General features: G+C 44.1%; 1 protein-coding gene and 1 pseudogene across 3 annotated transcripts in view; both read right to left on the reverse strand.

Moving 5' to 3' along the window:
• Nucleotides 1–27,539, reverse strand: part of LOC141419245 (large ribosomal subunit protein eL27-like) — a 28,527-nt pseudogene extending 988 nt beyond the window's left edge.
• Nucleotides 1–27,540, reverse strand: part of Ap3s2 (adaptor related protein complex 3 subunit sigma 2) — a 38,396-nt gene that overhangs the window by 4,084 nt on the left and 6,772 nt on the right. For 2 of the 3 annotated variants that reach the window (XM_074061800.1, XM_020181186.2), the window contains exon 4: nucleotides 21,296–21,367. The exons of the other annotated variant lie outside the window; for it this stretch is intronic. In XM_074061800.1, coding sequence (XP_073917901.1) covers nucleotides 21,296–21,367 — 72 coding nt within the window. The remainder of the gene's footprint in view (nucleotides 1–21,295; nucleotides 21,368–27,540) is intronic. 3 annotated transcript variants of the gene reach the window in all.

A 27,540-nucleotide genomic window follows, 5' to 3' on the forward strand; every position in this document is an offset into this window, starting at 1 on the left:
TCACAGGTTAGATAAGGAAGAGAACAATGGCTGGAGATACCAGAGAGTCTCACAGAGCCAGTGGGAGAAGTACAGTGGGCCTCTGAAAGCAGAGAAGCAGAAGGCCCTGAAAGCCAGACACCTGTGGCTCACGCCTGTAATCCTAGCTAGTCAGGAGGCAGAGTCAGAGTCAGGAGGATCATGGTTTGAGGCCAGCCTGACCAAATAGTTTGTGAGACCGTATCTCAAAAATACCCAACCAAAAAAGGGCTGGTAGAGTGGCTCAAGTGGTAGAGCCCCTGCCTAGCAAGCACGAGGCCCTGAGTTCAAACCCCAGCACCACCAAAACAAAAACCCAAGTCCTTAGATGTATGAGTTATAACGGCAGTTCCTCAGAAAATTAAAAACAGAATTACCATATGACTCAGCAATGCCCCTTCTAGGTATATACCCAAAAGAACTAAAAGTAGAGCTCAAAGAGATATGTGAACATCCATGTTTATAGCAGCATTGTTCACAATAGCGAGCATGTGGAAGCAACCAGGTGTCCACTGAACAAACAGAAAAACAAAATGTGGTATGTCCACACAATGGAATATTATTCAGCCTTAAAAAGGAAGGAAATTCTGATACATGCTACACCATGGATGAACCGTGAAGACACTGCTAATCAAATAAATCAGATCCAAAAAGCCAAATACTGTAGGAATGCATAGAAGGTCAAAGTCATAGAAACAGAAAGTGGAGGGGCAAGGGAGGAGGAAGAATGGCAAAGTTGGTTTCATGTGCATAGAGATTAGGTTTTACGAGACGCCGACCTCTGGAGTGGACAGTGGTGATGGCTGGCCAGCATCTGAGAACAGTTAATACCTCCAAACTGTAAAATTCAATCTGAAGACGGTGAACTTCACATTATGGTTCCTACAACTTTAACAAGAAAGAAACCCAGGCCTCTACTAGCACTCTTGGTGTTTCTTTGTTTGTTCTTTGCTGGTGGAAGGCAGACTTGGTTGCAGTGCCAAGGACGCCGAGCGAGCGATCTAAATGTGACAGCATTCACGTGAGGTGGAGGGAGCAGTCGTCCCCTTACATATGAGGAAAAGTCAATGGAACTAGCCCAACGTCAGCTAATCGGTTTCAGAACTGGATGCTGAACCTCAGCCTGCCCGGCTTCTGTGCAAGTCCCAGGCTGCGTCTGCCACTGCCCTCACCCCTGGGTGTCAAGGCGCTTGTGAATTCTACCCTGCTGTGCCAAGTGCAGAGCAGGCATGCAGGATGAAGGAAAGGCTCTCTAGCCATCCAAACGGCATGCGCCTTGGGCTGGAGGAGCTTCGAAGATGGACACTGAGGTGGTGGTTGAGGCTTTGTGGAGCAGGACTGGGGCGTGGCCCAAGCAGTAGGGCATCTGCCTAGCAAGAGCAAGGCTCTAAGTTCTATCCTAGTACCAAAAAACAATGTCCAGTGCTGGTTAATAGAAAAAAATAACTTGAGACTTCTAATCTGAGCATTGCATCATAAAGTCAGCATTTTCTGAAGTATTCAAAACCTGTTCTAAATGCAGAAGGAGAAATAAAAATGTAAATTCACTTTCAACAAAAGTAGAAGATGCAAACTCCAGACCCCACACAGGTGGTTGTCAAGGGGCTGGCAGAGTGGCTCAAGCAACAGGAGCACTTGCCTAGCAAGCATGAGGCCCTGAGTTCAAACCTCAGTGCTGCCCCCCAAAAAAGAAAAGCTGTCAGAACCATGGAGCTCAGGCAAGGCTTCGTTTGCCTCAAAGAAGGAAAGGAAGAGAGGAGGTGGGAGCTAGGAACCTCAGAGAGGCCTGTGAAAGCATGCTTCTTGGAGGTAAAGCACACACTCTGGCCCTCCTTGTCGGTGGAGGGCAGGAACTTCGTTGGAGTCAGGCCACATGAGAAACCATATAAGCAAGCTGTGTTTTCACCAGACTTGGTCTCTGCAGCAGCAGAGAAGAAAGTGTTTGTGTTGTGGAAATGCTCACAGATGCCTATCTTTATTTGCTGGCTGGAAATAAAGGTCAGATGAACTTACCCAGAACTCTAAATCAGGGAACAATTGCAGCCAGCCTACAGTCTTGTTACCTCCTCCAAACGACATTCCTGAAAATAGCCGGTCCCTGAAAAACTAACCTACTTAAAGATGACTATAAAAGACAAATCTTCGTAGTATCTATACAAAGATACAACAAAGGAAGTCAGGAAGCAGGAACACCAAATGGTAAACTAACACGACACACTGCAAAAATACTGCTATGGAGTAGTTAAAATTATAACAAGAGACCTTGCAAAATTAAAAAAAAGAAAACTTAATGAATGAAACAGTTGTTTCTGGGAAGCAAGAGTTCAAAGAAGAAATGCAGGAACTTTGAGCTTTTGCAAGGGCAGGGAGTAGGAAGAGAAGGCGTACACTAATGGAGCTCAGGGAAGAAGTGGCAGGGAAAAACTTACAGAATGAAGACGAAACCAGAAGTAGTGAAAGGGTAAGAGACACTGATTAAACGACATGGAGCTAAAGGACAGAAATGGAAACAGCGAAAAGAGCTAAAAGGAGCAGAGAGAAAAGACAGTGAAATGTGCGGCATTGTGAGAGAAACCAACAGCAACAGGAGACAACAAGCAAAGACATTTCTAAGGATGGCACAAAGACAGAGTTCTAGATGTTTCTGAAGTACGAGCAGACTGGGCTCTACATCTGGAAAGGGCACACTGTGTCTCAGAGAAAACAGCCCCCATGGTAAGTGCCAAGACACACATTTTAGGAGTCTTCTGGACTCCTACAACCAGGGAAAAAAACCCAAATCACTTGAAAGTGGGGCAAAACCTTGAAAATTTCCACATTAATGTTTAGAGCTAGCAGAAAATGACCAGTACCTTCAGCCTTCCCGAGGACAGAAAGCATGACTCAAGGACCTGGATGATTTGCAAGAACGAATAATGGGCTGGGGAATACAGTTCAATACACGTGACAACCAGGTGGTGACTGGGAAGCCTGTGGCATGAAGGGTGGCAGTGAACACTGAAGCTACTTAACAGGAGGACTGAGACTAAAATGGGACCAGGGTAACAACAGGACATCAGCGCTCCTGTCTCAACAACACAGAAAAACCAGAACGAGGACAGCAAGGAGGGAGGAGATGGAGAATACCGCGTCCTCACCTTCAGTAACTGAGAGCTCCAGGTCAGCATTTACAACTGACATCTCGAGTAATGACAATATGGTTATTGTGACTTTTCTTCTGACTTGCCCCCAACAAAGTCCATCATTTGCTGGAAACAAAACTTTGAGAGCCTCCACATAGGCCCAGAAGATCTCTTCCACTGACTAGAGTCTGGTAAAAGTCACCCAGAATGAATTGTCTACACGGTAGCGTCTCTAAGGGAGAACTTCAGTGCCTACGAAGCGTAAGTACAGGACCACTGAGATTTTAGGACCCCTCCACCTCCAACCTTCAAGGCGCCTTGCCCAAACCTAATCCAACTTCATTTGCTCTTTAAGTAACTTACCCTCCCAAAGCATTCACCTGAGTTTTCACAGAATGATCGCTCTTCTCACTCCTGGTTTACCTGCATGTTATTTAACAGTTACATAACTATAACACCAGTGGATGGTATAAACAGACAAACACCCTCTGGTACTGGCTAAGCAAAGGATATGCAAATGGCAGCCCCAGCAAACTTGCAAGTCAGCTAGGGCCTCTTCTACTGAACATGAAGTGGATGGATCATGAAAGATAAGATAGAGGTGTTCAGGTAGAGAAGCCTGAGAAACCTGGAGGTTGCCAAGCGCGAGTGTAGGAAGCGTGCAGCCAAGACCTGAAACTAAACTCATGCACCTAAAGAACTGGTGCACCAAGAGATATGGTTAGAGCACAAAGAAGGGTCTGTTAAAGAATAGTAGGTGATGGAGGGCTGACCTTGAGGAGGCCAAAGAAATCTAAGTAAATCCCTGAGGAACTTCCAACAGAGGGAGGTCTGGGGAAAGCAAATCTGAAATCTGAGTTATGCAGACAGCATTCAAAATGACAAGATAAGAAGAAAGCAAAGAAGCAAAGGCCTTCAAGAGCCTGAAACCCAGCCTAACACAGAGTGCACCAAACAAATATGAGTTATTTTAAGTAATAATTCAGTTATCTGCTAACTCAGCAAATACCTAAAATAAGCAAAATGTATTCCGAAGTGTTTGTTAACAGAGTTTAAACAAAAGTGCTGTCGAGCTGGGTGCCGGTAGCTCACGCCTGTAATCCCAGCTTCTCAGGAGGCAGAGATCAGGAGGATCACAGTTTGAAGCCAGCCTGGGCAAACAGTTCGCAAGACCTTATCTCAAAAAATCCTTCACAAAAAAGGGCTGGTGGAGAGGCTCAAGTGGCCAGATCACCTGCCTAGCAAGCGTGAGGCTCTGAGTTCAAACCCCAGTACTGCCAAAAAAAAACTACTGATTTCTTAGTTCTTGACAAATCCAGTGGTAATCTGACCTTGAAAGAACCATAACCAGGAAGTTTCCTCTGAATATAAAGATTAAGATAGCCCAGAAACCAAAACAAGAAGTGATGGGGAAACACTCTGAGCAACACATAGAAAATCTTAAGAGGTGAAGTTCCCAAGATCACAATACACAAAGTTATGGCCACACCTGAATGAATGAAAGCTAGTGCTTACAGTTCTATCCTTTTTAAATTTTTCTCTTTAAATAGTCAAGAGTAGGAAGATTTCCTAAGGATGAAATGTCAATTCCCCTAAGGACAATCTGACCTGCTATCAAGTCTGTATGCTCTCCTCTCCCCACACCAAATAGCTACAGTCTTCCACTTTTAATTTTCCAAGACACTGACACATCTCCCTGACCCTTAGGTACTTCCTTCTGTAACTGGATGCTCTGGCCATCCAATGTGGCCCCACTTAGAGCAGACGCTCTACCACTTGAGCCACACCTCCACTCCATTTTGCTCTAGTTATTTTTGGAGACAGGGTCTCTCAAACTATTTGCCCAGGCTGGCCTCGAACCTCGATCCTTCTGATCTCGGCCTCCCAAGTAACGAGGATTACAGGTGTGAGCCACTGAAACCTCCTTATTATTTTTTGCCAGTAGAAGGTACCTATTTAAAGCCAGACATGGTGGTGCACACTAATAATCCCAGCCCTCAAGAGGCTGAGGCAGGAGGACCAAGTGTTCAAGGCTACATAGTGAGACCCTGTCAAAAAAAAAAGGAAACAAAAAAAAAAAGTAGTCTGTCTGAGACCTTCCCCATCTCATCCCCTAGAAGCAGTATGATGAATGTCAGGACAGGAACACACAGGTTAATTAGCAGCCAGCCCTTCTGTGACCCATCTGCTAATACATGAAATAGGAAAAACATAGCTGATATATGCTGAGTATTCAACAGTACAGCACTCAGGGATAACTTGAGGACTCTGGAAATGTGACTCCCAAATGAATTAAATCAGAGGACATAGGGCCATAAAAGGCCTCATCAGTAGCTCCACTGTAAAAATGCACAGAACAGAAAAAGAAGGCTGGAGGGCATCAGAACAGGGCTGGGGGAGTAGCTCAGTGGTAGTGTGCTTTACTATGTGAGACAAAGGTCACCTCCACAGAGAAAAGGAGATTACAATGAGCCTGCAGGAGTCCAACAGGAAAAATAAAAGCATCACTTCAAGGAAACAGAAACCTGGCTCTGGAACTGCTGAGGGTGGAGAAAAGTCAGTTTCAACAACCCTCCCTAAGTACAGAGGATGCCGGGGTTTCCCAGGGGCCTGTCCTTAGCCACATCCCAGTAAAGCCAAACAAAGTCCGGAATCTAATGCCCATCAACAGACATGGTCACCAGAAACAAACAGTCTGGAGCCTATGGATAACAAAGCATATCAGGCATCTGAATTACTCTTTTCCTCAAGTAAAAACCTGCAGTCTCTAAACCTTAAACTGGTCATGCTCCAAAAGTGTAAAGTATTAAACTTGTAATACATTTTCCCATAAACACATAAGCAAGGCTCTCAAGTTAACAGCTCACAAAAGCCAAGTTAACTGTTACCCAACTGCTGCACCAGAGAGCACCCTTGCAACTACAGCTAAGCAGAACACAAACTGTTTCTACAGGACGTAGTTCTCTATGAAGATGACAGGACTTCACCAGCAGAGGGCAGATAAAATCCTCTACTTGAGACAATGGTACACTCACTACCCACACCACCCCCCAGCCTAATCCCACCCACAGAAACCTCTAGTTTAGACCCATACTCCCCTGGTGCTGTGTGTCAGAAGACAAAGTCCTGTCACACCCCACTGTCTAACCATGCGCTTACATTTTTCTTAAAATAGCTGTGTTTTATCGTGTGACAATAAAATAGAAGTCAAATATAGACCGTGTGGTTACGGTGCTTGCATTCAAATATCAGGACACCAATTTCTAACATTCAGGTTTTTAAAAAGACTTCTTAATCCCTAAGAAACAGCTAGTCTACTATGTAAAAAGCTGGTGCTTATTAACATTTTCTATCCCTCTTGGCTTGGATGGTGTCATTAATTCCTAGGACAGGCCTTCAGAGAATAACTAGGGAAAAGAGTCTTGGAGGACAGGGTGCACTTCGTTTTGTTGTCTATGCTGGAGGCCGCAGTGGCTCTTAATAAGCCAAAGAGCAGAAGTGGATCCAGCACTGGCAGGGAAAGAGGAAACCACCTGAGACTCATCTTGGCTCAGAGTCAGTTTCTAGTTCCCATATTTGCCATATTATAAAAAAAATGAAAAGCCTAAGAAGGCAGAAAACACCTCCTAGAGACCTGGCTCTCTTTCTGAAGTCCAATGTTCCATCAGCATTTTAAGATGTCACAGCACTACTGTCTATCCTCATGTCCCATGGTTGGCCTTGCAACTCTTTTGTTCAAAAATCAAAGTATGGTAATCAGATTCAGTGACTGCTGGTTAAGTGTCTATGCAGCAGTATCGGTGAGAACCTGGTTTCCTTTCCTCTCTCAGAGGACCACAACGTTCTTCCATTAAGCACCGAATGAATCTCATTTCACAGAATAAGTCTGAAGTCACAAAGTGAGATCAAAACTGCACATAGCCCCAATCCCTCTGCAGTCCAATGCAACCAATTTTTCCTGCAGAACTAGAAGTGATAGAAGTGACTGCTGGTTTTGTTTTTCAGTGGAGTACCAGATGAGGCAGCTGGCTTGTTCAAGAACCTCACAGACTGTTTAAAGCTTAGAATCACTCTCAACAGCAGAAAATGCCATGACAGGCACCTGAGGGCAGGAGCAAAGAACAGCAGGTTGAAACCTTCCAGCTCAACTCAAATGGGGGATTCACTGCTGAGCAGAACTAAAAGTAACACCACCTTGTATTTAGAACTGAAGTTTGAACTACTCAAGGACCTCATGCTTGCTAGGCAGACACTCTACCACTTGAGCCACTCCACCAGCCTGTTTTGTGTTGGGTTTTTTTAAATAGGGTCTTGAGAACTAATTGCCCAAACCTCCATTGTCCTGATCTCTGCCTCCCAAGAAGCTAGGATTCCAAGTGTGAGCCACCAGCACCTGGCTTTCTGTTTTTTTGGACAAATGGATAGAGCTGTGAACATGTATCACCATGTGATGTGTTAGGGTCAGAGAGAGACATCTACTCACTTTCACCTAAAGAACGTGATCTGTAACAAGGTCTATTTCAAGAGTGGGAGGAAGAAATGCAGATAAGATGTGGACCCTGTCCTCAAGCACCTGGAATAAGGAAGAGAGATAAGACTATAATAAAAGCAAGCCTGTGATAAGTCTCGTGACCAAAGTACAAACAGGGGAATGGAGAAGGCACCTGGGCGGGAATGGCAGCTTGCTGCTCGCCATGGTCTAGGAGCCCTTCAGGAACAAAGTGCCACCACTCACTGGCGTCATGCTTTATGCTCTGCATGTGCAAACCTGACTGGAGCAAAGTACAATCACCGCACATTACTTCCTTTATTTTGAAACCAATTCCCATTATGAGTTAGGGTTCTCTTTTTTCAATGGTGCTGGGATCAAATGCAAGCCCGTGTGAAGGGTAGGCAAGCATCATACCACTGAGCTACACATCCTAATTTTTCTTCAAGTTCTAGGAGGACTTTTTCTTTTTAGTTTGCTATTTCATCTTTCCTCATTCCTACCTCTTTGCAGTGCTGGTCTTAAAGACCAACAATCCAGACATTGCCTCCTGAATTTTACCCTTGTACTGGTTGACTACCTACTAACAAAACATGACCTAAGTGCATATTTTTCCATGTTTAGGGGCTAAAACAGGAGGGAGAACTGCAGGAGGGAGCACTGCAGGTGGTGGAAAGTACAGGCTCAGAATCACACAGACGTGGCTCTGAATTAGCTATGTGGCCTTGCTTCTTCATCCATAAAATGGGGGAGTCAGAGTCCTTAGCGGCCAGGCCTACTCTAAGGATAAGAAAGGTGCTGTCCTGCAGAAAATAAATAACACTGTGCAGAGCACTTATCTACCAGTGGCCAGTACTCAGTACTTGGTGGATGTTGGTAAATTTGCTGTTTATAATCAAAGCCATCTTGTCTGGCTCCTTCCCAATACCACAAACCAGTCTTTGGGCCCCGAGATTTACAGAATCGTCCCTCTGGTGACAGACCCTTCACCTCATGGAAGAGTTCACTACTGTTCTAAGCTGCCAGGTCCAGTGTGCACCAGCAGTATCTGTCACACAAGTTCCTAACTATATTGAGCTACAATGTGTGTCACAGAACCTCCATCTCCTGGCCACACGTGTGTCCATGCCCGCTACACTGGGATTTTAGCATATCTAACCTGACAAGCAGAGGTCAGGCAATGAATCACCGTTTATTGGACCATGAAGAGAAACTCCAAATGCTACGTGTGGAAGTGCAAAGCTGATTCTAAGGAGATGCTCTCCAGCCCCACAACTCCCATTCCTTCTAAATCACTGCCCATGGAATGGCCCAGGCCTCACTCTCTGCCACTCACTCATCCCATCTGAGCCAAAATGACATAGCTGGAACAGGCCTGAAGACAGTTTTGCAACAGTTCAGTGTTGCTGGAGCATGGTGTAGAGTGGGAAGTGGAGAAACAGGCAGAGGAGCCCACGGAGGTCTTTAGAGTGATGCTGAGGGCCTTCTCCTTTGGGCAGTGGTACCTAGCTTTTCTTCTGCACTCACGGAAACTCACTTCATAACACAATCCCCTGTATCACTCAGTGTCACTTAACACTCATCAGAGTTTCAAGGAAGGAGTAAGGCACATCCCCCTCAGAAAGATGGCTGCAGGGAGAAGTTTGGAGCCTCTGGATCTTTTAAGGAGGAAGGCAGAGTCAAGATAATTTTTAAGTGTGAGGAAAGGACAGATTTAATGATTAATTCTGGAAGCAGAAAAACAAGTACAAAATAACAACTAAAGACAGATTCATCATTTATTGAGCTAAGCTATTACTTACTAACTCCAACCCTGCAAGTAAGTGAGAATGGTGTATGTCACTGTGTTTCATCAAATCCAAGATGTCACTGATGCAAAACACTTAATTACTTCATGTACCACTATCAAAGGAACATTTTGCCAATTAAACATGCTATTGATTTAATTGATTATTGATTATAAAACAAATCTTGATTTGAGACGTTAAAAATCACAAATGTTACTCAAAAGGTGAATTAATGAATTTATGAGGGCAGCAGTGGCTCAAGTGGTAAAGTGCTTGCCTAACAAGCACAAGGCTCTGAGTTCAAGTCCCACATCTCCCAAAAAAGTAAAAAGAAAAAAAGCCTAAGTTACACAGTAAAAATCCGGTTAAGCTGGAAGCCCACAAGCCACTTCATGAAGGGAACCTGGGGCCCCTGTTGAGTCCACTAGAGCCATCTCTCAAGAAAGGCAAAGCAAGCAAGACCTACCCTGAAACTAGTGCATACACACAGGTCAGCACCTGGAAAGGCAAGGTCTAGTTAAGAATTCAGTTTTTAAAAATAGGCCTCTACCTGGGGCTGATGATATACACCTGTAATCTCAGCAATCGGAAGGGGAGGCGAGAGGATAAGTGAGTACCAGGGCACCTGGACGGCACAGTGGGATGTAACTCAGTGGTAGAGCACTTACCTAGCACATGCCAGACCCTGGGATTGATTCTCCATCACCGCAAAAAACGATTAAAAATAGGTTCCTAATTTTAATCTTGAGGAATGGTATTTTAATCTTGAGGACTTGAGGAATGGTAGTGTCCACCAAACACTCTACCATCCAAACCCCAAAATCCCCAAAAAAACCAACAAACCCCTCACTATGCTGATCAGGTATTTTACCCCACAGAATGAGGAGACATCAATTACACAATCTATCACGACACACCTACAAACAACAGCGCGTCAAGCGCACTAGCCTGCTTGAGGACGTGACAAAGTGGTGCTTTCTTTCAAGGACCCTGCAATCCACTGGGAACACCTACACTGAAAATAGGCTGCAGGCAAGACAGAGAATGGTCTGGAGAGCTACAAGGTAGTAAGCCCACTTTGAGGACTTGTTACATGAGCTTCTCACAGTGCAGTCAAAAACAAATCAAAAATCAAAAAAATTTCAAAACCAAGAATTTTAAATTCCCACGTATACATTATACACTCAGTCACTCTTGCACTATTGTCAGTTGTAAACCATTGTGTGATCTGCTGTTTCCCTGCCCCTCATTTTGTGAAAATCTGCCTCCCAAAGAGCAAATGGTCCCCAGAAAGCAAGGTAACAGTGCATGTGCTTAACTGAAGGGGTAAGTGACAATCTGAGATTTGGTGAAAGGCAGCACATCTTTAGCGGGAATGGGGTGGTGCTCTGGGAAAATGGATCCAGAGTCCTCAGCACAGCACTGAACGCCATGCATCCTGCACATCGTGGTTTTTCTTCAACAGCAGTCTCCTTGTAACCAGATACCAAGGGTCTACTGCACTAGAGTCCAGAGACAGCTTTTGTCAACAGTCAAACCTGAGCTAAGACTTTTTTTTTTGGTAGTATTGAAATTTGAACTCAGGGCCTCCTACTTGCTAAGAAGCTGCTCTACTGCCAACAGCCCTTGAGCTGGGTCTTCAAGTTGGAAAGCTTGATGGGGGAGAGAGAGCATTTCAGGCAGGGCATGCAGGGCATGCATGGGCAAGGGCAGAGGACAGTCTTGGTACATATGGGAGGCAGAGAAAGGCAAACCCAATGGTCTGGGAATCTGTGTCCCACAGCAGAACGGGCATCAGGGCCAAGAAGGCCCACATTCCAGATTCTTCTGGGCAGAGAGGGATGCAGACTGAAGGGAAGGTAGGATGTGTTTTCCATGAGACTGGGTGAAGGAGGTTGGGGACAGATTACAGAGCTGCTATAGTTACTCAGAGCTGAGCTGTCAGCTGGTATATGTGCCTGGATTCAAGTAATAGGAAGAAAAGGAAAGGAAACATGATCGTAAAGAAAATACTGAAAGGAGTGACACCACCTGGTGACTTCTTAGAAGGAGAGGACAAGGCAGGTATTCCTAAGAGTTCATGATTGAAAAAAGATGGCATTGCTGAGAAAAGCGAAAGAAGAGAGGTGAGGGGTGAAGGGAGGTTGGGAAGGAGATGGAAGTGACCAGTGTACACTGTCTGAGGAGTGGCAGGTCCTTGGAATGGGGAGGTGGTGAATGTTCGTGGGAACACTCATCTTTGACTTGGGTCAGAATATGATAGAAATTCATGGCCCCTTTGTGTGAAAGTGGTCAGTGTTCCAGGTGAATGCCTAAAGAGAAGGGCTAGTAGGTGCCAGGGATATTCATCCTGGGGTTGGGCCTGGTAAGCAGGCAACCTTCCACTCCTCTCTGGGACATCTATAGCCAACATTAAACGTGATACACAGGGTACATCAGGCACGTAGGTTCTAAAAATCAAAAGGGACACGTCTACGTAGTGATTCCGTAAAATCCAGGAAATGTATCATTCCAGGCCTTGCCAGAACAATCTCCATTCTGTGCTGTCAGGGGAAGCCAGGGGAAGCCAGCCCAGTCGTCCCTCTGTCAGCCCTGGCTGACTTCACAGATACTTTCTACTACTTATTCGCTACAGAATGTGAACACCAAGTCTTGAAGAAATCAGATAAGGTCACAAAGGTCTTGAAGTCAATCAGATAAGGTCACAAAGATCGGACAGTGGTCAAAATATAAATGCAGTGTGCTGTTCTCTCCAAGCATGTGGCTAAATGTACACTCAGCGTCCTGGCGCACGTCCAGGACCATTGCCTTTCCTGTGCACACACTCCCTTGGCCTTCCCCACTGAGCTCCAGAGATAATCACTGTTTCTAGGCCAGGGGAGGGACAATCTGTGGACAATCTATCATTTTATCTGGCTTCAAGCTCAGACGTCTCTGCCTTACAGGAGCAGAGGGCAATTTAACTACTTACTGTGCTAGACAATAAAGCTGAAAGCAGGAGAGGAAAACGGAGGGGGAGGATTGTCTGTTCTCTTCAGTGCACTGGGCCTTCAGATCCAAGGTGATACACAGGCAACAGCTCACATGGGATGACACTGTTGAAAACAATGTCAGTCCCTACACTTATCCAGCTCCCCTCTGCAGAGGCAGTTTCTTCTGTGACCACTACCTACAGTAACTTCTCCATCCTCCTTGCATCCCCCATCTCCTGTTCCTTCCCACCTTGCTCACTGTGACTCAGCCATAACGGCTTGCCAGCCTTCCTTCAAACATCCTCTTGCCTCAAGGTCTTTGTACGTGCTATTCCATCTTCTTGGAATTTTGTTCTTCGGAAAGCTACATACCTCTCCCTTCTTCTGCTCAAATGCTTTCTTATCAGATGCCTTCCGGACTATCCTGTATAAAATATAAAGCAATACCTGCCCAACCTTTACCTGGCTGTATTTTCTCCTCTACAGTTATCACTACCTAATATATGTTTTATTTTGTCTCCCTCCAGTAGATGTAAGATTCATGAAGACAGGAGTGTTGTATTAACTGCTTCTCCAACACCTAGAGTAGTGGAGGGATATACAGATTCAACAGTAATGGAATAGCCAGTGTGTGCTGACTATTATGTGTAACTGGAAACAGCAAACAAGACAGTCTGATTGCCACCTTCATAATAGTACCCGGTGGGGGAAAGAACAAAACAAGGAATACAATGTGTAGGCACTGTTTTAAGCGCTTTACATACTTATCCCACAGCAACCATAAGTTCCTACGGCACAAGCCACACAGTTCATAAGTGGCAGAGCCAGGACTCGAGCTGGCTCTCGACCATGCCAGCAAGCAAAAGTGCCCCCTGTGGTAGATGTAATGGCACCCAAAGGTGCTGGGGCAAGCAGACTGCATGCCTGCTTTGGTCTGTGGGTAGCCAGGGTGAGAAGAGGCTTTCTGAGGATCAGCTTCCTCAGAGACAGGGACAATTGTCAGTCTGGAGGTACAGGGGCTAGAGGCTCTGTTTTGGACAATGAAGTGCAGTGAGCTGAGATGGTGAAGTGAAGCTATGGGATGGCAGATTTCCTGAGAAGAGAGTAAATGAAAAAAGAAGAGGGATTATTTAAGGGGTAAGAAGCCCAGAGGCCAGAAAGAATGGCCACAAAGGGGGAAAAGTATCATGGAAACCAAGAACAGAGAATGCTTTAACAAAGAGAAAGTGTCAAATTGCTCAGTGAAGAGGGCACTGGAAAGTGTCCAGGGACTTGGCAACAGAGGACAAATCTTTCTATTATCCATCCCATTGCTGTCCACTTCTCCAAGTGCTCTGACTATTCTGTATGCACCCCCCCATATTCCGCCCTTGCTCCCAATCTAGAACAGTACAGCTACCAGCCAGAGGGCCTTTGGAAAAGGATGGGTGGGGGCTGCCTGTCAGCTAATAAAAAAGGCCACGGAGACTGATACCAGCAATTTAAGAAAAAATTGCCCAAAATGACCTGAGGCAAGTCACACCTGAGAGGAACGTTCAGAGACAGCATAACAGCTGCACAGAGAAAGTAAGAAATAAACCTTGGTGTAAGCAATTGGATCTGGAAGTAATATATCACTGAGCCTGCCCTTAGCCTGGCAAAGGGTTCTTAGCAAAGGATGCAGAAGCTCTGCTTCTTGTCTCAGAGTACATCAACCCTCTTGCAAAAACGGTAGAATCAAATTTTGAGTCTCCATTCCAGCCTGTTAGGACACCTACAGCAACCAACATGGTATACAACGCATTTCATCTGCGACTCACATGAGTCACAGCACAAGAGCTTGGCCCTTGACTGCAGTCTTGACAAACACTGGGTTGTACTGAAAGGCTGAATATCGAACGGACAGCTCTAAAGGTGAAAGTGTGCTGTCCTGTGCACACAGTCATCCTGATGCTCTCAAGCAGCACTGAGGCATGGCTAAGCTAGTCAGTGGGCAGCCAGGGAGCCTGGGCACGGAAGCTGTGCAGAATTCAAGGAAGGAAAGTCGGGGTGTGCTGCAGAGATAGCACATGTTGCTTGGAGCAATCTTAGCTTTCTTTCTTCTTTTTTAAACAAACTCTAGGGAACTTGAAAATTTAAAATGAGTGCTGTTGATCTCTGACAGTTGTCTTGAGGGAGTAAGATACAGTCTGGAGCCAGCACTAAGGAGTGGAGGTAATGCACGCATGGTACCTGGGTCTTTGACAACAGAATCAAACTGCTGTCTCAGTCATCCTTTAGCTCTGCCATGCACCTGGCCTTTGGGTGTGTGAGACACAGATTTCCTCATTGCTGAAGCAAAAACCCCAAGCCCAGCAAAATTCCTATTATCAAGCATCAGAAGAATAGGGCCAGAGAGGCAGTGGACGGAAGGTGCCTCAGCCCTTTTTCTCTCACATGCGCCCGAATGAAGTGAAAGAGGTGGCCTGGGAAGTCAGACAAGCCAACTAGCACCTTTTACAAGAACTAACACTGCCAGGAACCCATGGTGCATACCTGTAATCCTAGCTACTCGAGGCAGAGATCAGAAGGATCACGGTTCAAAGCCAACCCAGGCAAATAGTTCATGAGACCTTATCTCAAAAAAAAACCCATCACAAAAAAAAAAAAAAAAAAAAGGGCTGGTGGAGTGGCTCAAGGTATAGGCCCTGAGTTCAAATTCCAATACCACAAAAATTCATTAACATTCAAACAGCATGTCTTGTTCTTCCACATCAAAAATCCACAAAATATGTGTTTCTCACTGTCCCCTTCATTTCTGCAGAACAGCAATCAGAACACCTGCTCCAACATCACCAGGGTGTGGAATGTATTAATGCGCTTTGCTATCTCTAGCTCTGTCCCCAGAAGGTACATCTGATGAACATAATCTGTTATTAATGTTTATGATCCTGTCACCTGAGCACTCACAAGTTCAACTATGAACACTCAGCATCATCCCATGAAAGCAATATACTTACCGGAGATTTAAACTCCATACTATGTGGTTTTCTTGGTCACAGACTCACACAGAAGCATAGATGTCAACTCTGAAAAAGCTCATCGCACCCTGCAATCTATAAAGGAGACAGATATGCCTATCTCTCCCCTTGACACAGCTACTGAATTGTGACTCTGGTAACTACAACTTGAAGACCCAACTGAGTTCCAAATCCAGCTGTGCTGTTAAGACACTGGTAAAATTTTGTCTGAAGAAATGAAATTTCTTCCATTTCCCATAGTAACACCACCATTCAACTCAGTCATGATGTTAAACTGTGTTTAGGGATTTTTGAAAGCAAAGAGGAACTACCCACCTGCCCCAATGGCACAGTCTAGAGTTGATGACTACCCTACAGGTCATGAAAGTCAGACTCTGTTCCAGCCTCCAAATGTTTACAACAAGAACAAGTTTCGAGGCTGGAGTCCAGGAACCCTTTAGTGAAAGTCACTTGCTTGTTAAAGGCAGTACACTACACTCGGTGAGGGACTTCAGGGTAAAAACAAAGATCAAACAAGGAAAGATATATAAATTAAGATCCCAAAAGGCCAGAAACGGTGCTATCCACGGTGCAGAGATCACAATAGGCCAGGTGAGGAGGATGTGCTTGAATGACAGACAGGGCTCAATATGCAAAAAGGTGTGAAAAATCAATGCAGACAGAGCCCCAAGGCAGGAATTACAGAGTGAATAAGAACAACCTGCCCCGGCCAGAACAGGGTATCTGTCAGGAAGTAATAGCACATAAGGCCAAGACAGGGTAGGGAAAAAGTGTGAAAAGCCTTGAATGTCTGGCCAAGATATCAAGGTTAGACCAAGCTGTGGTTAGAGAAACTCATCTAATTAGTGTGTAGAATCAACAAGGAAAAGCAAGAAAGGTTAGAATACCTGGTAAGACACAAGAGAAATCAAGAGACATGATATAAGGACTCAATCATTGTGTACACATATTAATAAAGGAAAAAATAAAAAAAGAAAAAAAATCACTGCCACAAAAAAAATAATGAATGCTCTAAGTCCTTAGAAAAATGTCATTTCATAAAAAAAAAAAAAATTTACTTCCCACATTAATTACTGAAAATCAATGTATAAACATGAAAAAAAAAGAGAGACTTGATAGCCACTGGCAATACTTGACCCATAACCAAACCTGGGATTAAACACACACACACACACACACACACACACACACACACACACACAGTATTATTGGGACAACTGGGGAAGTTTAAATATGAACCAATACTGGAAAACAGTACTTATTAATGCTAAATTTCCAGTTATATCGGGAAAATATTAAACTTTTCAATTCTATTGTTTCTAAGTAGAGAACTGCACACGACACATGGCACCATTCTTAGGAGATGTCTATTGAAATATTGTTTAAATTCTTATTAGCATGTAATAGTTGTACAGAGAACCCGTCACAGTGTGATATTTACATGTGTGCTTATGAGATCTTAGTTCTGAAGTATTTAGGAATGGAAAGTTATGATATCCACAACTAACTCTCAAAATGGCTCAGTAACAAAGGATTTATCTACACAGAGAAGGGTGAGAGCAAATGTAGTCAATACTATTAATCGGTGAATCTAGGAACAGGAACTAAGAAGGACCCTACAGGGAAAGAAGCAGTAGTTCAGTGAGCAGCTGGATGTGGAGCAAGGATGAGGGGAGGTTCTGCGTGGCCATGACGGAACAGCAGGAGCTCTGTGGGACAGGGAAGGTGTAAGAAGAAGGTTTTCAGGGGACACCTGCTGAAGGTGGCTCTGGGTAAGAAGATGTAAGAAGAAATTTAGATGACGGAATGAAATTAGGACAAAGTGACTCTAGGCAGTTGGAAATAAGAGCAACAGGACTCAGGCTACTCATCAAGACCAACTGGGAATTACGTGTGTAGATGGTAATTTAAGCAGAAATACTAACGAGCTCTACAGTAGAGATACGAGAGAGGGGAGAGATGACTGACACATAACTTCCTGGAAGAGGGAGACCAGACTAGCAGAAGAATCAGAGAGGATCCTTCAGGCAGACATAAAGGTGGAGAAAGGATGAGTGTTCCACTGAAGAATTACCAGCACTACATGCTGCAAAAACATGAAAGAAGGCGATGTAACACTACAGGGCAGGTCAGAAAGCCAGGCTACAAGCTCTAGGAAGGGAACAGATAGCTGGGCTCTGCTGGCTCATGCCTGCAATCCCAGCTACTCAGGAGGCAGAGATCAGGAGGATTGAGGTTCAAAGCCAGTCCCAGTAAATAGTTTGAGACACCCTGTCTTAAAAAAAAACATCACACACAAAAAAATGACTGATGGAGTGGCTCAAGGTGTAGGCCCTGAGTTCATGCCCCAGTACCACAAAAAAAAAAAAAGGAACAGATAAATTAGAACCCAAAGACAGTGTAAACCACTGTCTCAGGCAAGAAATTTCCCTTGAATGACATGACAGAACTGGAACTGTTACAGCGTGCAGGATGCACAGAAGGGCTATACTCTGTCATACTGTGTGTGAGACTGAAGCAATCTGGGGATTTACAGATACAGAAGAACAAATAAAGAAAACTTAAAATGCAGTTGAAAAATCAACAGCACAGAGCAGGTTGGGGAGTGATAGAAGAGAACTTAGTGCTAGAAATGGAATGGAGTGGAAGGAGAGAGAAGCAGAGATAAACAATGTAGGAAGCTGAAAAAGAAAGCACAGAGTAGAAATAAACAACTTTCCGGAGCAGCTCTAAGCACATCTTCGGAAGATGCTGCAGCAGGTATGCAGGGCCAGAACACACCTGCAGACCTGCAAGGCTAGGGGCTGATGGGGCTCCTGTCTCCCAGTGAGAAGAGTCAGTGATAGTCCTAGCCCTGTGACCAGCCTTTTGCCTATACAGGTAAAACAAAACAAATAAACAAAAAATATTTTCTATTACCAAGATATACCTAAATTAGCAACTGCTTAACCTAAAGGGCAAAGATAAAGCTGAAATCTCGTGAAAAGGAAGCCATCTGCGAAAACACACCTTGAAAAACATTCTAAAGGTGACCAGGGTAGGATTCTGATTTCTTGCATCATCGCTTTTCAAAAAACTCCAAGAGACAGGAAGTCATTTCCTGATGCCACATCAACAGCTGAAAATAAACTGTGTTATCGACTGTGAGAGAAACTTGCACCGGCAGCAGATACCTCACGGATCTTACCTGAAGATAAGACCTATGGAAAAGAGCAACTTTTTTATGGCCCCTATTTCCTTTTAAAAGTCATGTCCAATAAAACAGTCAAAGCTGGAATTACTTTACTGCCTTAGCAGACATCCTGACAGATGTTCAAAGAGCAGCTTTAGAATGGTGAGACACACAAACCACAACTGCTTCAGGAGACCCAAAAAAAGCTTTGAGACTTAACATTCCTTCATGATTAGAAACCTTCACCTACTAGAAAGAGGAAGGAGAAATTGCCTAATCTCATCAAGAGTATTTGCTAAAAACCTACTGCAAATACATATATTCTTCATTGTGACAAGGTAACACTGCCTTTGAAACCTGGAACAAGACCTGACTCCCAGTGTTCCCACTTCTGTTCAACCCAATGCTGGAGATCCTGGTCAGCAGAGGATGACAATAAATAGATTAATTAATTAAAAGATACAGGGCTGCAGGGCATCTGCAGAATGTCTGCATGTCAACGTGTAGTAAATGATACAGCCTACGTCAGGACTTGCACCAGGCCCCGGCCTCAAACGTCTTGTGCCTTTGGGGTGCCCCTTCTTCTTCCTAGGCTGCATCCATGACAGAGCAACTCCACTATCAGAAGAAATAGATGCCACAAGAGAAATTTACAAGAACATACAACAGCATAATTTTCAGTAATATTCATGGCAGCACGTTTCATAGCAGCACAGACCTGAACCGTTAACACAGAGTGGACAAATTACCTTGTATTCACAGAACAGAATTGTAGGCAACAGTGACAGAAGCATCTGTCCTAAGGCTACTCACAACAAAATGGGTGATTCTTGCAAACACCACCAAGCAAAGAGGATAAGACACAAAACATTATGTTGTGATTCTCAAAGTCACCTTAGGAAGCAAATACCTTGGCTGCCTAGAACATAAACTAGCTTAGACAGACTCCCCCTTGACAGGCTGTACCCAACCTCAACTTTCTGCCAGATTTACAACTATCTCTCTCAAATGTACCTTCCCAGAGGCCCCCAAGTCTCAGGTACTGGGCAGCTGGCATACCCAGCTAGCACTCAAATACACACTTTCTGGTGTCCATACAACTTGTATGTCTCTTCACAGATACGGCTACTCTCACAGCTGCCTGATAAAAAGAGCACACATATGGAGGGAGACAAGGACGTCACTCCAGCAGAGACTGACAGTGGGAGGGTAAGGGATCTGTGTCTTCTCTTCCCTTGCTTGGAAAATTTCCCTTTCTCAGTAAAATCTATCTGTGAATCTATGCTCTGAGATACTGAGAAATTCTTCTCTGGGTTGGCAAGCAACAGGTGGCAATCACAAAGGAACCCACTTTGTATACCAGGTGGTAATCCCAACGTAATACCTTGTTTTTCACAATTTAAAATGCTTTAAAGTAGTAACAATAGGCCTACTGAAGACACAATTCCATTCCTCTCAAACTCCAGTCGCATATTAACTTTTTTCCCCACTAGTACTGAAGGGAACTAGATTTGAACTATGGTTCTCCCTAAATAAATTACAGGATAGCAGTACCTTTAACAACTGACAAGCACAAAACTACTAATGCTTGCACAGAGAAGTTTCCAAGATCCTTTCTCATGAGAGGGAGAGTGAGCATTGGATGCCCTGTGAGGCTGAGTCCCAAGTCAAGTACCCAAGGAAGGAAGGGCTTCCATGACTCTCCTGCACTGGGCTGCCGATGGGAGTCACAGAGCTTCACTCCTTTACAACATCTGAATGAGAACACAAAGACCTGGAGAGGGGCATCTGCAAACTCTGGTAGAGTGAACTAAGACTGAAGATGACCTACTGAGACTGAAGTCCTCACATGGCAACGCCAGAAACAATGGAACCTCAAACTCCTTTTCCTGATGAAAACAAGCTAACAAAGTGTCATGGCTTAGCAATGAGAAGTTGTCTCCTAAAAATCCTACCTCCTTCCGATGGCCACGGGCCATGTGACATTAGCTGAGTCACCAGAGAACAGCAGTGGGGACAGCACATGACAGCTAGATAAAATAATGACCCATCCCCCTGCTGGCTGTCTCCTATGTGTAATGTGGCACCTGAAGACAAAGGCTGTGTCACAGTTATAGCAAAACAAGTCTGAGGACACTGCTTGAGACCATTTCAACCCTGCCTCTGAGTGTGCCACCTGACCTCCAGTGACATTACACATTATTAGTCATCTCATCACACCTTAGGAGAGAGGTAAGCTCTACTCTGTCCAAGCCCTAGTGTTATGATTATTCCAAAACTTCACCAAGCTGGGAAACTCACTTCACAATCAACACCACACTATGTATCTCACTGTTGGCTGCACGGTCAGTTATTCTACTGTCATCACTGTCCTGCACTAAGAAGTCTGCCCCTGGGTGGCTGAACCAGGTTACAGGCCCAGTAATAACCTTGGGTGTGTTAAAACTGCTGGTAGATCTTAGCAACAAACCCCTCAAAACTATTAAACCTACCTTACTAAATAAATCAAGTTCACACTAGGAGTGTGGGTCAGAGGCCCTGAGTTCCATCCCCAGCACCGCAAAGTGAATGAGTGAATGAATTAAGTAATTAAAACAGGCTCTAGACCAAGAACTAGGTCAGAGTTTAAAAAAAAAAAAAAGAAGAAGAAGAAGAGAAACAACAGGAAGGTGCACAGGGAGCTAGAGATGCCCTAGGTTTAGTTTTCTAGTAGCCCTAGTTAGGGAGAGAACGTACCTTATCCATATGGAAAATCAAATCCAATTCACACACATTTTCAAAACACTTATCCAGAGTCTCCACAAAAACCTAAGAAACAAGGAGAAATAAATAAAGAAGAGACATAGGAACATAGTCAAAGCTTCATAATGTCACATTTGAAAGTAAAAAAAGAGCCTGGTACACACCTCTATAGACCCAGCTACTTGGAGGCTGAGGTTAAGGACTGGTAGAGGTTTAAGTTAAGTAAAAAATTAAAAGGAGCCGGACGCAGTGGCTCATGCCTATAATCCCAGTTACTCAGGAGGCAAAGATGGGGAGGATCATGGTTCAAGGCCAGCCTGGACAGAAAGTTAGCTAGGCCCCATCTCACCAACAGAAGCAGGGCACGGTGAAGCAGGCCTATCATCTCAACCATATGGGAGGCATAAACAGGGGATGCTGGTCCAGGCATGCCCCAGGCAAAACTGCCAGGCCCTGTTTGAAAGCAGGGTGTGGCTCAAGCCGTACATTGCCTGCTTAGCAACAGAGGCCCTGAGTTCAAACCCTAGTACTGCAGAAAAAAAAAAGCAAAAGGGGCAGTCATGATGCTCTTCACCTCATGATGAATCTCAAAAACCACCAGACCCTGCCTTTCATCTCCAGCATCAACATCAACTTCAAGACAGCTTTCTGTGACGGTTACACGTTTACAAATTCAACTTCAGTGCAGCAGAAAAGTGTACAAATGATCAGGGTTCAGCCTGGTGAAGTTTTGGAATGAATGTACCATGCTAACTGCTACCGGTTATCTATTCTTAGCTTTCTGACCTCTCTCTTAGAGAATGACCTCATTTCAACAGTCTCATCATCAGCAAAGTCACCAGTTGCTCAATGCCGCATGAAAACAGGTCTTACTTGAGGCCTGCAAGTGACCCAAGCCAGGCACACTTCCAGTGTGGCACAAGATGAGTGTGCACAGGCAAACCACCCTGTGGTGGCTGCTGGGGAGACCTACTAGCCATGAGGGACAAGCTACTGGAGTCATCGCGGGGTCTCTTCTCTACAGAAGTAAAGAGTTATTCCATCCAGTGCTTGACTGCTGTGTTCCTTGGCAACTCTGACATCAGTGGTCAGATACGTCTGACGTCTTGCCCTGGGATCAATAACTGCATGGAATTCTGTTAGATACCAAACACTCTGGAAAACTACTGGCTATTATCTATTAATACTTAGCAATTCTACACCTCAGACATACACCTAACAGAAAAACACACCCACACACGACAGTGTGGCACTAATAATTACAACTCTTTCCATTTAGCAGTCTAGTTTTAATCGCTGTGCCGGGTACCTGGTAACCCTTAAGATCTGACAGTTTGTGTTCTTTAGTACTGGGAAATTCCATCACATAACCTTGTGACAATCTCTTAGAATCCTCAATCCTAACGCACCTTACAGAAGATGCTCCTGCTTGGGGACTAAGTCTCTCTATCTTTTGTCTCCCAGTTCCCATCTCTGCCCATTCTGGAAGCAACATATCATGTGACCTTCCAGTATTTCAATTGAGGTGGATTCTTGTTTCTTTTCGTTCTGCTCAGGTTTTTTAATTTCTAAGAGATCATTTTAATTCTGAATGCGTTAGTTTCTTTAGCATGCATTTTTTTCTTGGTACTCTTATTTTTCTGTGGCTTTAAAATCGGGTATATTTGGGCTCTTTTTTTTCTTCCTCCCTCCCTTCCTTCAATTTTCTGCTTTTGTACGGTGCCCAAGTCGTCTATATTGCTCCTCCTCGTTTGCTCATTTCTTTGTTCCATCTCACAGGTTTTTCTCAGATGCCTGGTAATCCTTAGTTTTCAATTTAGAATAAAAGGCTAGCAGAAGATCTCTGCAACTGTGGGTGTTTATCGGGGACCACCCTCCAAGCTGTTAGGATTTCTTTCCCCTTCCGTTGGTCAAATTCACAGTGAAATCTGACCACCTTCTGCAGAGTAAAGGGAGCTGCCAGAAATATGGGAGTCAAGTGAGATAAAGGGCTGGAACTGTGTCCACTCACTTAATCTCCTGACCTGCAGCATCAAACTGGACCTGGTGTCCCCCACCCCAATACTTTCTTTTACCTTCTACAGAGAACACACCTCTAGTCTCCTGCTAGGGAAGGGCTTGCTCACCCAGATACCTGGAGGTGGAAAAAGGACTTAGTCCATGTTATTTTCAGGCAGCCTTTAGTCTCTTTCTGATCCATCCCCACCCCACTGAGACTCTGTGACCTTTTGAAACTCTAGTGGCACAGATCAGGTTGGCTAGCAAGTGTTCCCTACTGCTGGCCTGGTATGTGGCTTCTTTGGGCTGTGACTGCCACATCAATTACAGGCATTCACACTCTTTCCAGCTTTCAAAATATTCTATGACATTTGCTCCTGTTCTCTTTGTCTATGTAATACTTTTTTTTTTTTAAACTCTCTTGGGACTGGCAGAGTGGCTCAACTGGTAAAAGCACCTGCCTAACAAACGTGAGGCCCTAAGTTCAAGCCCATTTAAAAAAAATGGCACCAGTGGTGCCATTAAAAAAAAAAAAAATCACTTTCTATAGTTTTAAAGGAAGAAAATGAATTTGCAAGTGTGGAAGTCTCCAACAGGATTTTTAAAATGAAACTTGACAAAGTTTAAAGTTCCCACAGAAAATAAAATGTGAAAGAAAACTCTGGCCAACAATCCTTTAAGGAGGAAAAGTAAAGGCACTTTTTATTTCACCTTGCCCCTAACTGTTTTCAATGCAGACATTAAAATACCTTAGATAGTAATGAACTGAGTATTTTTTTTAAAAATTAAAAAGCAATGCCAGACCCGTCACGTGCCATCTAAGTCTTGCAGTTATGACTGCAGGGTGTGACAGTGGCAAGAAAGCATCCCATACTCAACTGGGCTCTGAACTACTGGACCAAGGACATGGTCCAGTACATGGTGAGGCACAATGATTTTTGAAGCAGCACTGTGCCAAGGAACTTTTTTTTTTAGGTACTGGGGTTTGAATTCAGGACCTGCACCATGAGCCACTCCAACAGCCTCTTTTTGGGATGAGTGTTTTCAAGATAGGGTCTCAAGCACTATTTGCCTGGGCTGGCTTCAAATAGCGATCCTCCTGGTCTCTGCTTCTGGGTAGCTAGGATTATAGGCGTGAGCCACCAGCGCCCAGTTCCAAGGGGCTTTTATTAAAGAGAGTTAATGAAATTTAAGACTGGGTTCTTGGGCTGGAGGTATGTCTGCTTTGCAAGCTTGAAGCCCTGAGTTCAAACCCCAGTTCCACCAAAAAAAAACAAAAACAGACTGGGTTCCCTGATAGGCTAGTGATACAAACAAGACAGACAAACCCTACAAAAGACATCCTCAGACAGAGGTAAGAAAAAGAACAGTCTAATGTGTCTGTTTCTCCTATAGCCTTGAAACATTCAAGACATCCAGGTCACGAGAAAGAAAAAGTCAGGTAGCAAAGGAAGAAATACAGGAGCTGGAACAGAAACAAAGAGCATGCTGAAGGGTGAAGAGACTTGAACTGAGGATTCTGCGCTCAGAGAGGAGAATGCTCCTACTTCAAGATAAGGGTGTCAGTCAGCAGTTGCTCTTCCTGGTCCCTAGTGTACGTTCTGAAGCATAGAAAAGTCACTTCCTGAGGTCTCCTGACAGAACACTTGCTTTCCCACTTGATGTATTGGTGACTACCTTTGAGGCCCGTCATCGTGGTTTGACTTGTTCCAACAGAGTGGCCTATAGCTGCATTTCATTCAAGTGTCCCTTTATGGTTTTAAGATTTTACGATTTTTCTAGAATCAAAGTCGTATATTCCATTCTAAGTTAATTTCCAAACACTACCCTTAATCACTATAGCAAATGAATTTTCTTTCTTTTTTTTTGGTGGTACTAGGGTTTGAACTCAGGGCCTCACACTTGCTAGGCAGATGCTCTACCACTTGAGCCACTCCACCAGCTTTGAGATTTCTTTGTAATTACAAATTTTCTAGCAGTTTTCCTAGAAATAGGAAATTAATCTGAATAGAATGATCTCACGTTCTGCCATTTTGTTCTTATCATTTATCACTTTCTTTCCTCTTCTTTTCTTTCCTTTTTTTTTTTAATGATGGGAACAAAATACATCCAAAACCAAAGCTTCTGGAAGAACCACTTGTTCTTGCCGGTCTTATATCTCTCCTTGAACTTGACCTTGGCCTCCAGTCTGGCTTTGCGTTTAAGAGCTGGGTCTCTGAAGACATCCTTGTTGACAGCAGCCTTGTCCAAGAGGATCCACAGAACACCTTGTGGGCATAAGGTGACTGTAGTTATAAACTTTCACCAAAGACTTGATCTTTAACCTCTTGGCGATTTTCTTCTTGCCCCTTGCAGCTGTCCCTTTGCGGGGCTAGTGGTCAATTCCAGCTACCAGAGCATGGCTGTAGGGGCGATCTGAGGTGCCATCAATGTTCTTCACAATGACGGCCTTGCGTCTGGAGTAGCGTCGGCGAGGACCAGCACCACTTTCCCAGGTTTCATGATCTTGCCCATTTCAACAGCAACCAGCAGGTCCACAGCAGAGATTTCCTCTGCTTTTCTGTTGATTTTTATCATTGTTGTTACTATTACTATTTGGTGACAGGGTTTGCTCACACAAAAACTGGAGTAAATGTGAGATACCTGAGTTTTCATGAAAGCCTGTAGACTTCTCCCATGAGATAAGAGGCCCTGGTTCTTTGTTCCAGTGCACTGGGGAGGAGGGAAAAGCTCACAACCCCTTGGCTCGATCGATCACTGGCTGAGATTTGGTTTAATAATTGTGTATCAACACTAATATGCAATATTTGAGTACTATCTTCCTTTTACAAACCGGTTTTTGGGTGATAACCAATTTGCGCCATAAAATACACAAGGAGAATGGGTTGATTTGTTTTATGTTTTAGGGTTTTTTTCAAATGACAGTCTGGATATGCAGCCTAGGCTAGCTTTGAATTTACAATCTTCCAGAGTACTCGGATTACAGGCATGTGCCACCATGCCTGCCTATTAAGTTTTTATTTTTTTCGGTACTGGGGTTTGAACTCAGGGCCTACACCGTAAGCCACTCCACCAGCCCTACTTTTGTGATGGTTTTTTTGGAGATGGGTTCTCACAAACTATTTGCCCGAGCTGGTTTCAAACTGCTATCCTCTTGATCTGTGCCTCCTGAGTAATGAAGATTACTGGCATGAGCCACTGGCATCTGGCAGGTTTATAAAATAATGTAATACAGAGGCTTTATTGTATTTCCATTTTCAAAAATTCTACTAAAAGTCTATTAGTGAATCAGTACTTTTTTCCTTTCTTTCTTTGTTCTTTAAACATCTTATTTCATCCTAATACCAGATTATCTCAGGTACCTTTGTGTTGACTCTATTTGGCATTTACTTTTTGTAGTCAGTTATTTCAAATATATTACTAATATAACTATGTATGTAGATCATCTGAAAATGTTTTGTTTCTTTTACCTTCTATCAATTAAGTCAGCTATTCACTGATTTTATTGTCTTTTCAAAGACCAAATCTTAGTTCCTGTTAACTTTATATTTGACTTACCTGAGCTCCCCAAATCCAATGCTCACAAAGTACTCAACAGTTGTGCACTGAATTATGAAGTTACATTTTTCTCTCCCTCTCTCTCGACCTTGTGCATGTAAGCACTGCTCTACTGCTGGCTATGCCAGCCCCACCCCTCAGTTTCTATGAAGGTACTGAAAACAGTCAGTAAGCAACTTCCAATTTTCAGAAAACCGGGCTGGGATGTAGCTCGGTGGTACAGCGCTTGCCTAGCATGCGTGAGGCCCTGGGTTCGATCCCAGCACCAAAAAAGAAAAGACAAAAAAAAAAACAAAAAAACAAAAAAACTTCTCCCCAATTTTCAGAAAACCTAACAAAAATCATGTTGACCTATGTCAAGACTGCATAAAGTATTAAGTTTCTTTGCTTCAGGCTACAATTATAAGTGGAAATAAAAACTATACATGTTTAAGAGTGACTCAGTCTGTTATTTGCAGGAAAATTCAAAGACAAGAAAACCAAGGCCAGGGCAAGGGCTGGGGGAAACCAACAACCCCAGCAGCTGAGTGCTGGAGGGCTGTTCCCGTGCTTTCCCAGAGCGCCATCTGGTGGACACGTGGGGACTTTTACCAATCTCAACAAGGAGACAAGAAGATCGGTCCACAGGACCGACTCAAAACTTCACGCCAACTCTCCCCCGCTGCCATCATTAGCTGACTACA

The sequence above is a fragment of the Castor canadensis genome, chromosome 19 (assembly GCF_047511655.1).
Source record: "Castor canadensis chromosome 19, mCasCan1.hap1v2, whole genome shotgun sequence".
Classification (NCBI taxonomy): Eukaryota; Metazoa; Chordata; class Mammalia; order Rodentia; family Castoridae; genus Castor; species Castor canadensis.